The sequence below is a fragment of the Chrysoperla carnea genome, chromosome 3 (genome assembly GCF_905475395.1).
Source record: "Chrysoperla carnea chromosome 3, inChrCarn1.1, whole genome shotgun sequence".
Classification (NCBI taxonomy): Eukaryota; Metazoa; Arthropoda; class Insecta; order Neuroptera; family Chrysopidae; genus Chrysoperla; species Chrysoperla carnea.
This window is the reverse complement of record NC_058339.1, coordinates 16,230,844-16,244,955: the sequence shown is the minus strand read 5'-3', so window position 1 is coordinate 16,244,955 and position 14,112 is coordinate 16,230,844. Positions and strand designations below refer to the sequence as shown.

Below are 14,112 nucleotides of genomic sequence, written 5' to 3'. Positions count from 1 at the left end.
ACTGTAAATTTCGCATTCATTCATTTCGAAGTAATCAAGAAATACATCAATTTAAAATAATTATATATTTTTTAAATAAGTCAATGTTAACAATCCTGTCAATGTGACCCGGGAAAAACTGTTTTATATATCGGGATGTCTCCGATGATTTCTTTTGAAAAAAAAGAACTAGATGTACACTTGTTCGTCTGTGTAGATCTACTTACATCACAATTGATGTACAGTAGTCTGTAGTTCATCTGTGTACATCAGAGTACATCAACGTACATAATCGTACATCAGTGCTGGTCTACATTTATATCCACAGATGTAGTATAGTAGGAAATCGATTATTATTTCTGGACCGTATCGATTTGTTCTGGCACATTAACAGGATCAATTTTTGAATTATCGCAATATTTTATCAATCATTGCTTGTCTCCTTCGAAACAAAATGGAAAATTTTGATGAAAACTCTTGCACTCAACATTTTGAATCAAACCTACCCTTTAATTTTGCATGATGATTTCCGTGACATCTGGGTTGAAGAAGTTAAATTTTGACGTAAACGCTTTGCCGGGTAAGACGTCGAAAATTCACTCGAAGCACTCGATATTTTACTTCACATTCTCACAATTTTACCTGTAACAATTTCAACTTCGTGTCGTTCGTAAAACATGCCATAGATCGACGATAATGTCTGATGAATGACCAACCAGTTTGGAAAACTTTTAGCATGATGAACCAAAGTCTAAACCACTCCTGCGATGATTCCTGTTCATTGACCTGTTTTTAAATGTTTCATTTGAATTGTTTGTGAACAAATTATCGAAAATTTCTTGAATGTTTCGAATGAAGGCGTTCAGTTTTTGTTTTCTATTAATCTTTCTTATTTTAATGCATGAATGTCATTAATTGTTTTATGTCATACGATTGTGTTTTCGTCAGGCATGTTTTAGGCACTTTTTGTTTGTTAGAATTTGCAAATAGTTCACATTTTCGTTTTCTATAAAAATTTTATCAAACAAATCGATTATTAAAACAAAAAGTTTTAATTTTATTGTTTTTTTCCATTCTTAAAACACAGTATTTTTTTCATTGCAAAGGGTTTTTTTTTACATCATGGTTTTTAAATCACTCAAATTATATTTAGTATTGGCAAAAACACTGCACTTATTTTTTCATTTGATTGATTTATCTTCTATTCGATTATAATTTGAATTTTGATTTTTAATTTGTTTTTTGACAGCACTTTGAATCATTTACGCCACAGTACTCCTTGCTGATAGTTTTTATGGATAACGAGGTATTATCTATATATACTGGTATATAAATATACCAGTAATATTTTCTGGAACTCATGAAGGAAAACACAGCATTTTAAGAATTTTCTCAAATAATCAATATTTCTTTAAAAACTAGAAACCAATAAAATCTATCACAAGTATGTACTGTGGACCTGATACATTATATAATCACATATACTTACATATTTTTTTGCTTAGACTTAGACAAAGCAGAATACCAAGTGTAACGCTCCTTGGTCTGATACTGAATTGGATATGGCCACGTGATCGATGTAGAAGCGCAACAGCAAGTGTAAGTGGATCCATTGATCATTGGGCTGGTCCAGAGTTTATTCATACGGATTTACCAAGTGCAAGTTTAGGACGCATTCATCGTGCCCCAGATGGACGTTTTATATTAGTGGATTCAGCACTTGCATCTCGAGCCAATAGTATTTCTAATTCTAGCAGCAGTGATGATGGTGGATTTCTTCCACGTCGTGGAAATCATCGTTTTCGTGCATCTTGGCGTCGACCTCTAGTGGGTTATCCAAGTCAATTAAGTTTACGATCTGAAGGTTCCGGGCAAAGTGCGAGAGGTGGCCTATCTGCATTTTTAGGTGTACTAGGAAATCTTGCACAGCAACCAAGATTTCACAATCATCCCGCTGCACTTATACCTGCAATTTATTCACCAACAGCACATAATTTTCCAGTCACACCACGTTTTCAATCTAGTTCACCAGCCACGCCTAATGCATTGTTGCCATCACCATGGTCGCCTGTATATTTTAGTGATTTAAGTTCAGTACGTCATCCAAGTTCAGCAGAGCGTTCATTTCCAACACCTCCTGGTTACATGCAATTACGTAATGTACATCAACGTTATTCGCAAGAATTGCCATCGTTACGTGCTATTCATGAAGAGACGCGAAGTAATCAAGGTTTTATACCGGTTCATCATCCATTAGCAACAAGTCCTGTACAACGTCGTGTTATTAGAGTACCACCACCGTATCCAATATTACCAACCATACGTCCAAGAGCACGTTTGTTTCCAAGACATGCACGAATCACACGTAGCGCACCTGAATTGGCTTCACCTGATCAACACACATCATTCCAAGAAGCTTCACCAGAGAGTCGTTCAAGTTCAAGTGGATTTGGTAGTAAAAATACATCATCCCAACAGAATCAAAGCTCACGTTCTGGTAGTAGCGTAGAATGGCGTCTACCACCGTACCGTCCACCGCCACCGCCGCCATCAACTACAACAATACCAATACAAACTCAACAACAATTGCCACCACCTCCTCCGCCGCCAATCGTTGGTCAATGGTTGGAATTCACATCACGTTTACATGACAATTCACCAATGAGCTCAGATCCTGTTGTCCATAAAGCTGTGGACGTTGGAAGTGTTGATGGACATTATGAATTTGATCCAGCTACCCCAACACCTACACCTTCCACACCCACCGGACCACGTGATGATTTACGTAGTGATTCAGAAACATTAACGTCACGTAAAGCATTTGGTCAATTACGTAGCACCAGATATGATAATATTGAAGCCCGTGTACAAGCAATGAAAGAAGAATTCCATGAATTTCGTAAACGACAAGCGAAACGTCGTCGTAGTCAAGAATTAGAGAGTGCTTGTTAATAAATTTGTGTGTGCGCTCGAGAATTAAACTTAATATATGCAGTTAAATACAAAACTTTAATTTATAAAAAAACGATTTTTATTTTGTTTTTTTCTAAAGTGCGCGTGCGTGAATTCAATGTTTTTAGTATTTAGAATTATTTACATAAAAATAATATATTTAAAATTTAAACGAAACATGTTCTAAATTTCTTATAATTAATTATAAAGAGAACCAAATACCCCAAAGAACTTTTTAATTAACAAAAAAAAAAAATTAAGCAAATTAGTTTGTAAAATTAATTAATTATAAATCACACTTAATAATAATTTATTTATTAAATCGATCGGATTAAATTATTATATTTAACGATTAATAATAAAAAAATCTATAAACAATATTTCGATAAAAAAATTTATTACCATATGAGAAGAGCATATCGTTTTTTTCTTAATGAACGAAATTATATAATATTAACTTTGGAAAATCATTGACTAGTGAAAATTCAAGTGAAAATAAATAATAGCTCAATCATACAAAACGTCAATAAGTAAACATTCTTATATACAAAAATTAAAACGTTTATCAATATTTTTTAACAAAAAAAATAACTCAATTATGGTTAAAATAATAATAAATTATGTATTTCAAAAAGAACACGAAATAAAATGTAAGCAGATATTGATTTAAAAAATTTAAAAAAATACAAAAAAACCAAAAAAAAAAAATACTTAGGCAACATTTGAAGATAAAAATTACTCTTTGTACCAAATTTTATGATTCACTTCTATTTTACTAGTTTGAAAGTTTGATATTAAGTCAGTCAAGAAATTATTGAGATAAAAAACCCATTTTTGTTGTTTTGGTTACTTATTTTGAAATTAAAAATAATTAGAGTTTTTGAATATTTATAGTAAAGAAGTCCTAAATTTCTTCGGAAAAATTACATTAAATTATTGTGAAATTATCTTTTACAAGTACATTCTACGCTGTTGCTACGCTGCTGATTCGATCTAATATATAGACCTTTTTATCGATTTGCTTTTGTTTCGGACAGTTGTCAAAAAACTATTCAACCTAAGAAAGTTAAATGCAGGAGCTGTCACAGTGCTGACGAGGAAGAGACAATGTCTCATCTTCTCTGTCATTACCCAGCTCTTGTCATGAGGGGATGGACTTACTTGAACCAGCCTCTCTTTGACGACTTCTTCGACCTAAAGTCAGTCGACGTCAAAGCCCTCCTGCTGTTCTTAAAAAGCTTCAAATGGCTCATAGAGTAGTGGACGGGGATGTGGCAATCCATGTACGGTATCACAACGGACCCTATGGTCTAAGTGTGTCTCACCGCAGGACAGCCACTCTAACATAACCCTAACCTAACCTTAGAAAATTAAATATATTTATCTTTTTCAAGCAGCGGTTTTTGACAAGGATAGAAGATATAAGCTATGTCTTTACTTGATTGAAAACAGTCCGAAACAAAAAAGAATCATTTTGTAAATGAAAAGCCCTATTTACAACTATTTAAGTTTTGAAATCAAAAACCGTTCGAGGCAATTTTTTATATTGAATACTTTATAACTAAGTTTGAGTCGGATTTGTCGTACATCTTAAACGAGTTTTAGCTCAGATTCCAAACGCCAGACAAAGTCTTTTTTTAAACTAAATAGCTCCCCTTCCCAAATATCTATCAAACTTTTTTTTGGCACAGTGGAAATTGTGGACAATGTCATTTCGAGATCGACCCTAAAGATTGAATTTTAAAATATATATAAAAAGCGAAAAATTTGAGTAATAATCGTTTTGTGAGTTGAAAGGGGGGAATAAGATTTAGGACTGAAAAATCAAAACCCCATAAAATTAACCCCAAATATTGAAAATAATATTTTTAATTTCAAAGTGACATGTAACCTCTTAAAAATTTCTATACAATTAATTTAAAACCACTTTCTAAACTGAAAAAAAAAAAATTATGATTTGTAAACGACTGAAAATTTTTAATAAATTCTTCCAATGTTTGCCTGTAATAATTCTAACGCTTTAGCACTGAGTGTCAAAATATTATTAGCAGTATGTGAAAATTTGTTTCACATACGCAACACTCAGTGACTATATTTTAAACACACGAGAGGCTGTTGCGATATTAAATTAATATTAGATGTTCTAGAAATATGAATTAAAATTAATACTCTGTATTATATATTATATAATTAAATTAATAATATTAATTTCTTATGTAAATTTTAAAGACGCACCTAAAATGAAAATAACTTAATAACCACCCACTTGTTTTGGGTGGAAAATGGCGTTTATTTATTAAAAAGAGGATATTCAATAAATTTTTTTTTAAATAAAAAAATTTATTGATATAAATCTTCAAGTCTGATTCGTATCTTTAGAAAATAAAAAGCCAATGAATTTTTTACGTTGGTTTCACAATTATAATGGTATTTTTTAAAACTTTGGTATAATTTTTTTAAATAATTTTCAAGTACAAAAACATTGTAATTTTATAATATATTTAATTGATTAATATTATCTGTTGTAATTTGAATTAACAAAAAAAAAAAAAAAACGTTTGCAATTCTATAGTGATATTAGTTTTGTAAAATTCACGTCCTAAGTACAATTTAAATTTGTTTATTTTTTAAGAAAAAAAAATGAAAATAAAAAATAGGTCTATTACTTATTATTATTATTGTATTAAAATATTCTAATGAAAAAAAATATATAAGAAAAAAGTATTGAAAAAAAAATTTCCAAAAGTATTTTTATTAGGCAAATGTATTCATAAAAATATATATTTAGAAAATGAAAAAATTTTTATTTAACATGTGAAAACACATGAAGTAAAATTTTTAAATTTTGTTAAAATAGAAAATTTTTAAATTTTTATATTTTTTGAAAAAAATTCTCATTTTTTGTAAATAACATTATTATTTAATGAATATATTCTTAAATACTGTGCTTAAAATTGTTCAACATTGTTAATTCAGTTCAGCAAAGTTTTTTATTTATTTTTTTTTAAACAATGCAAATATTGTACAGAACATGTCATAAAGACATAGGGAAAATGAAAGGTTGGGGCTCTCATGACTATTTTTTAATACATTTGTCAATGTTTTCTACTGAATTAAACCTTTGATCCATCAGTTCTAATCCATAAAATCTTACGAGTATAAGTATTACTTATTTCCACCCAAAAAGCTGGAACTTTGAAAATGATATTCTAAGTTTGGGAGTGTTAATTTGAATTTTGAATTGCTAATATCCGTGTAAAAATCGGCAGTTCCAGCTAAACAGTTTTTCTCGTAGATTTAAACTTAATAAACCAAAGTTAGTATATTTGTCAATAAATAATTAATGTATTTGTATCGTTAAAATTGTCCAAAAAGTTTTACTTTTATGAAGTTAATAAAATTTGAATACATAACGTTTTCAATACATCCCCACCCTAGAAAAATTTCCTATTAATCAAATTTTCTTTCTATTCAGGTTTCATTCAATTTCCCTATCGGTTTAATTTGGTTTTCCTAATCTGTGTTCTTTGACTGTACTAGTAATTGAAATCCATTCAAACCATTTTTTGAATCGTAATGAATGGGGAATTTTTACTTAATTCCAATTGAAGACTACAGGCATAAAAAATATCCGTTGTAAATAAAAATTGTCATTGCCAACCACGCTTAACATTAGGGAAAAAGTTGATACAAAAAAAGCTATTATTGAAATGATTTTTTTGTTTTTTTATTTTTAATTATTTATTGAATAATTTTAAGCATTGTATTTTTGAATGAAAATTATATTTAAAAAATTTGCAATTACAATACCTAATATTAAACTTAAAACACGAAAATAATACAAAGCACACTTAAAAGTTTTGGCTTTGAAAACTAAAAAAAAAATAAACTTAAAAACACCCACCTCTACTTTTATGAAACAAAAAAAACATAACTTGCCATGATGAATGATTAAAAATAATCTTGCCTATATATTTCAAATTTTTTTCTAGTTTAAATATATATTTATTGCTATTAATTATTATTATTGATAAAGGCTGAATTGATCTCTTTAATAAAAATATAATTGATTCGAATTAATTACAAAAAGTAAATAAATATAATTTAATTGGTTTTTTATATTAATTACTTTGAAAAGAATAATTATAAAAATTATTACAAAATTATCTAATCTATCATCATACAAACAGCGAAGGATTTACAATTTTATTTTTTTACATGAAAATTACTTTGAAGGAATTTTTTCATTCGACGAATACGAATATGTTTTCATTCGAGGAATACGAACATGGAGATATCAAGAGAAAAATAATAAAACCGTTTTGCGCTTTCATTTCTTCAATAGCTACCGGGAAGAAATTTCCAAAAAGTCATGTAGATTGGAAGAAACTTATCAGGATTCGAAATACAAGTTGCATAACAGAAAAAATATGTACATGTAAAGATAGTGCGGATACTTCACAAGTAAACCGGAAAAAATTGGTTCGAAATAAATAACTGAAGTATCTTTCTAAGGTAACTATTTTTTAACCTGTTTAAAATCAAAAAGTAATTGGTGTCATTAACGCGATCTCGACGTAATTTTCATGTATTTAAGAAAAGACCTACCCTGTATACATGAGAAAAATTAATTTGTAAAAGCAACGTTTATATACAAATTGCAAGATAGGATTTTTTACGAAATAATTAGTCTCTTAAAGTGTTGTTTTCCGTACGAACAAAATGCATACAATTCACAATTTTCGTTGGGTGGAAAACCGTACACAAAGATGGAACTAATTCATTCGAAAAAGAAGAAAATATAACTCAAGCGGATTGTCAACTCACACGTTGCATCAGAGGCAAGTCTTAAGTTTCATTTTTTATGAATGTATATGCAACATATGCTTAAGGATATGTATAAAAGGTTGCCTATATACATAGTAAAGATATTTGGAATTGTGAAGTTGAATCAAGCAGATTTTAATCGATTAAATCAAACGTTGCTTGAAAATTAATTTTGTTATTAATTAACCCTTCAGACTGGTCGCCTTTCTTACCACAACCATTACTCTTGCCATGAAAGAAAATCTCACGCTATTGCGCAACCGCCAAGAGCGAAATTTAAAATTGATTAATAATATCACTTATAAAATATAATAATAATTAGTTATCACATTTTATTTATCTTCTGAGATAGCCGAAGTTTAACGAAGCCATCCGAATTGCATTTTTGTGTAATCGACTTCACTGAAGTGATGAGAAAAACTCTCATAGCTGTTAATACTGTCATTCCATTTGACGTTTTAAAACTAGCGTGAGAGAATCTCTCGACGCATCCGTTCTGAAGGGTTAACTTCGTAAAAAATATGTAGCATTTAAAATAAGACAAAACACAACGAAAATTAAATCATGAATTGTAACTCACATACACACATGTCAGTCGTATCATCATTTTTCTCTTTATAAAAAAATAAGTTCCTATGTTAATTTGAGCTCGATGAAATATCAAAATAATTTTGTAATAATTATTAATTTTTAAAACAATTTGCTGCCACACAACGTTTTTAATAACTAAAATAAGTATAAAAAAAAATGTATTTGTTAAATTATTATTATGAAGTTTTAAGTTTTTGAATGATGAATACTTTTTTTGTTAACATGATAAAAAAAAAATATTTAAAAAAACAAATTGATACGTGAATATATGAAAATGAAAAAAAAAAACTTACCTTTTTACAGCATACAATTAATGTAATATTTATATATATTTTCCGCACACACATAAAAATGAAGTCTAAAAAAAATCATTAGTAGAGCTAGAGATCTAATTTTTAGTTATTAAGTGTTGAAAAACTAGAATTGAGTCGTTACTGTGTAACTCTGACTTTACATAACAAAAAAAAAATAAAATAAAATAAAAAATAATTAAAAAAATTATTGAAAATGAAAATACAGCTGTAAAAAAAAAATTATCACTCATGATGAAAAAATATATACAAATAAAATAAAGAATAAATTTTTTGCTGTTTATTTTACATATCCTCAAGAAATTATATTTTCAATTAACCCGTCAGCACTCGCGTCAATCGTCCGGTAATCTTTAGTCGCGTGATGAGAGATTTCCTCTCGCGTTCTGCACATGGATCCAATTTTTCTCGGGTTAAATATTCTTTAGCTTTGTTAATCATTACCTCTACATAATTATACCATGTATATATGTAATATATATCAAGGTATACTAAGTTTGGTCCCAAGTTTGTAACGCTTAAAACTATTGATGCTACGAACAAAATTTTGGCTCGTCTGGTTTGGTTGTCCGTCTGTCATTCGTCTGTCTGTCCGTCTGTCATCACGATAACTCAAATACGAAAGGAGATATCGAGTTGAAATTTTTAAAGCGTGCTTAGGACGTAAAAAATGAGGTCGATTTTGTAAATGAGAAACATAGGTCAATTGGATCTTCAAATGAGCAACATAGGTCAATTGGAAGTTGTTTTTTGAAAATCTATAGAAGTACGTAAAATATAAACGTTTAAAATTCCTAATTAGACAAAGAGAAAGACATAGCTTTGTGACGTCATTGTTCGATTTCACCATAGGGATACATATAAAACTTTGTTTTGCTAAAAGGAGATGGGCAACAATCTTTGAATGCTTATAACTGCATCGATTTTGAATCAATTTTAATTTTACTTTCAAATTTTGTCATGGTATCAAGTCCAGTTTTACATTTTTATACGTAATATGGAAAATTCGAGATCAGTCAACTACCATATTAGACCTTCCCACCCTCCTCAAATCTCTTTTTGCTTTATGAATGCCTCTACATATATGTACCAAAAAATTTTCCCCAGGACTAAGACTTTCAACTTCAATACCATCGATCGATGCAAAACTATTAAAAGCAGTCAGAGCTAACCTAACCTATCAATAATTTAGAATAGAAAAATATAACAACATATAATTTATGCATTTTATTAGATACATAATGCATTTAATTTACGGTCACTAACCTTTGATTAAATAATTAATAAAATACAATTAGACTAATATTTTTAATACAAATTGACTTAGCATATTTATAAAATACCTAACCTACACGATCAACATAACCTTATAATTTATATAAGGCGTAAATAATAAATGATCAAATATGTATTCCATTTTTTAATACATCATCCGTGTTCTTTAGTAAATAATAAGAATGGGAACCATCATAGTTTATAAAACACATTTTTGGCCAATTGTTCATTCAAATATATGTATTAATTCTATCTAAAAAATTAACGCCTACATTTAATTGACATTTTGATATGAATATTGTTGTTAATTGACACTGACAAATAACTTGTCTATTATATAATCTAAAATGAAGAAAACAAAATATGTAAGTACGTATTGCATCTTTGAATACGTCCTTCATAAACAGACTACCTTATTAAATAATAACTCCATCATATACCTATTTCATTTTATTAACACATTTATATTCGTTTACGAAAATGTCTTTGGACGAATAGATTACATCCCGTTTTAGAATTGACCTAGTTTTAACTTTATTGGGTTAAATTTTCTTCCATTAGCATCGATATCGTAGTTTGGAAAAGATAAGGCATTCAACTTATGGGATATTGGATTTTCGTCGAATTAGCTGAAATCGCCATATGCTGTAATCCTTGCTCCACTAAAGAAAACTTTCCATATTCGCAAGAATCGATTGTTAATAGTTTTTGAAATATGGATGGATTAAATTTCAAAAATGCACCTATTTCCCATAATATTTGCCTGAATAGAAATTCCTTGAAGGGGTACAAGAAAATAACAATCTTCGCCCTATAATTGGGATGATGGCTAAATTTTATTTATCACTTTAGCTGAAGAATTCTTACTGCATGGACACACATGTGAGGTTGGTTTTTGAAAATGTTTAGAAGTATAAAAAATATCAATATTTAAAACTCCTTTTTCTAATTAAACAAAGAGGAAAATACTTTAAAAGTGACCTCATTGTTTAGTATCGCAATATAGATTACATATAAAACTGTTTTGCAAGAAAGAGACGGGCAACAATCTTTGAATGCTTATAACTTCTTTTAATCAATTTTAATTTAACTTTTCATATTTTGTTATGGTATAAAGTCTACTTTTACATTTTTATGAGCAAGGTGGCAAATTCAATATCGTTTATCTAGCCAAACTTCTAGTGAAAAAGAATGATGGATGAAAATAGCGAAGAAGTACGTAAGTTGAAATTAATCCCGTAACTTTTGCCCTTAGACAAAACTTATGTCAGACAAACCCCCCCCCCGAAAGACTATGTTCGGACTTTGATCTCTTCCTTTCTGGACAACTACTAACTAACAAACTCAATGAGGACCCTAGGAACTTTATTTTTGTTGTTGAAACCGATGACTATACCATATAGCCGCCACTGATTATTTTTTTATTACCAGCTTTAACAAGGCGCCTACATTTTTTTTTTCTGATTTCTGAATTCCAGGATGTTACAAATATTTGATAGTAATCTTAATTAAGATTTGACTAGGAAGTAATCTGTTTTGATTTATAAAAACTTCATCGGTTTATTTTACAGAACCTTCACCTTTTTGAAAAAAATAATTACTAAAAATGGGTTTAATAATTTAATTTGATAAATTCGCATGCCCTTTCCTAATTTTCAAGAAAAGCCTTAACCTTTTTCAAAATTTGGACTGAAGTATTTTAAGTTTCATTCAAAGAAGCTGAAACTCGGGCGCTTGGAAAACTATATCCCATTATCATACTGTTTGTCTTCCAATAAGTAGCAAGTAAGTGCTGAATTTCTCAACTAGTCCGATTACTCTTTAAGTGGATATGATAGTGTATATAAGGACTTAGCGAACAATTAATCTGGCACGAATATGACAATCCAAGCTCAGCGTACTTTTCAGAGATATAGAAGATCCAACATCAATGAAGATGCACACGAAGATTCTATGTTTCTTTAAGAAGGCTGGTAAGAAACTTATCGATGAATACAAGGCTGACATCCATTACGTGTTCCGGAGGAATAGACATCGGGCTATAAGTGGTGAGTACCTTTTGAGTATTTTAAGATACGACCTCACTTAAATTAAAACAAAAGCAACCAAGCTCCTTAAAAAAATTGCAAAAATTCGAAAAATTTTTTTTATCACCATTTTCGATAAAACTCAGTATGTAAGGTAATTTTGACCCAAAAAGTACAAAAATCGGGTACATTTGTTGACAGATTGAATAGGTTTTGAGATACGGACTAAAATCGATCCAAATATTGTGATATCTCAAAAACTCTGCATCCAATCATTAAATTAGCCTGATTTTTATACTTTTTGGATCAAAATTACCCTATCCACTGAGATTCATCAAATTCCAAAACAAAATTTTTTTTCCCGATTTCCTCGATTTTTTCAAAGGGTACCCCTTAAAAAAATTACAAAAAATCGAAAAATTCTTTTTATCTCCAATTTCGATAAAACTCAGTATATAAGGTAATTTTGACCCAAAAAGTACAAAAATCGGGTGCATTTGTTGACAGGTAGAATAGTTTTTGAGATACGGACTAAAATCAATTCAAATATTGCGATATCTCAGAAACTCTGCATTCTGCGACCCTGCAAGATAGGATCAAAATTATATAATAATATTTATTAAAACTACATACCTACAAATGCAGTTAATGACTAGAAAGCTTGATCGTGCAAAGTGAAATTGTATTTCTAATATCATTTTACTCGAAAAGAACTCGAACTTTGTAAATAAAGAAAAAAAAGATTGCAAAAAAATTACACAAACTAATTTATATTTTATATATAATAATAAAAAGTTTAAGAAACTTGATTAGTATATTAAAATACTTTTAAATGCATCCTGTCATAATTCTAGATAATGTTTAGGCCTAGATTTTCAATTTGCATTTTATATTCCTTATGCAGAAATAGAGTTTTGTATAATAAACTCTAGATATTATAATAATGATGAGTAAAAATTATTTAAACTGCGCCCACATGCAACACAACTATAACAAACAAACATTATTATTCATTTAAATTATTCATTTTATATTTATTTATATATTGTTATATTATTTGATTATCTACTATACTTGTCTAATTCTAATGAATACACTGTTCTATATATATGGTTATTTCACTCATACATATTTGATATAAATAAAATTGATTATTGTTCCTGCTAACTGATTGCGTTTATACTTTCAATGATTCAAATTAAAAACTGTTTGGTCCAAAATCTCTAAGCAAATAGAGTAACAAGTGAAATTTACAAAATTATAAAAAACCACGACAAATTTTTCGGGTACGGAACCCTAAACTCGCATTTGAAAAATATTTAAGAACACTCTCCATTAAATTACCTTTTTCCTTAGAGACTTCTTCAAATTGAATCCATTGTGAGGATTTGGATCATTTGAGTCATCACATATGTGCTTCATTTCGGTACCAGGGGTCCATATTCTTGAACCCTATTAGAGATAGGTTAATTTTGATCACAAATTTGAAAAGCATGACCCAAATTTAGTAGGATCACATACTTGGTTTATCAAAATTGGATCAACTTTGGATGTGATAGAGCAAAATTAAATTTTTTGGATTCTGATGACGTCATAAAGTTAAAAAATTCAATTTTTTTGTCAACACATGCAAATTTAATCCGATCTTATTGGAATTTTTTTTGAAACCCACTAATTTTGGCCCATTCTTTTCAACTGTGATGTCTGTTTTTCGCTAGCTATCACTTATGTGCTTAATTTCGATACCAGGGCTCCATATTCTTGAAACCTATTAGAGTTAGGTTAATTTTGATCACAAATTTGAAAAGTATGACGAAAATTTAGTAGGATTACATACTTGGTTTATCAAAATTAGATAAAATTTGAATGTGATAGAGCAAAATTAAATTTTTTGGATTCTGATGACGTCATAAAGTTAAAAAATTCAATTTTTTTGTCAACACATGCAAATTTAATCCGATCTTATTGGAATTTTTTTTTGAAACTCACTAATTTTGGGTCATTCTTTTCAACTGTGAAGTCTGTTTTTCCCTAGCTATCTTTCCCGTGCTTAATTCCCAGAATTTGTTACTCTATCATTTGAATAAATTAAAAAAGTTTATCAATTAAATGTACTCTTTATGGTAAAATGACACGATTATAGCGACTCC

General features: G+C 29.2%; 1 protein-coding gene across 8 annotated transcripts in view; it reads left to right on the top strand.

The window, feature by feature from the left end:
* The window catches only part of LOC123295783 (protein turtle), a 413,559-nt gene extending 410,409 nt beyond the window's left edge, over positions 1–3,150 (top strand). For all 8 annotated transcript variants that reach the window (XM_044877238.1, XM_044877237.1, XM_044877236.1 and 5 more), the window contains one exon: positions 1,485–3,150. In XM_044877238.1, the coding sequence (XP_044733173.1) occupies positions 1,485–2,931 (1,447 nt within the window). In that variant the 3' untranslated portion in view covers positions 2,932–3,150. The remainder of the gene's footprint in view (positions 1–1,484) is intronic.
* The last annotated feature ends 10,962 nt before the right edge of the window (positions 3,151–14,112 follow it).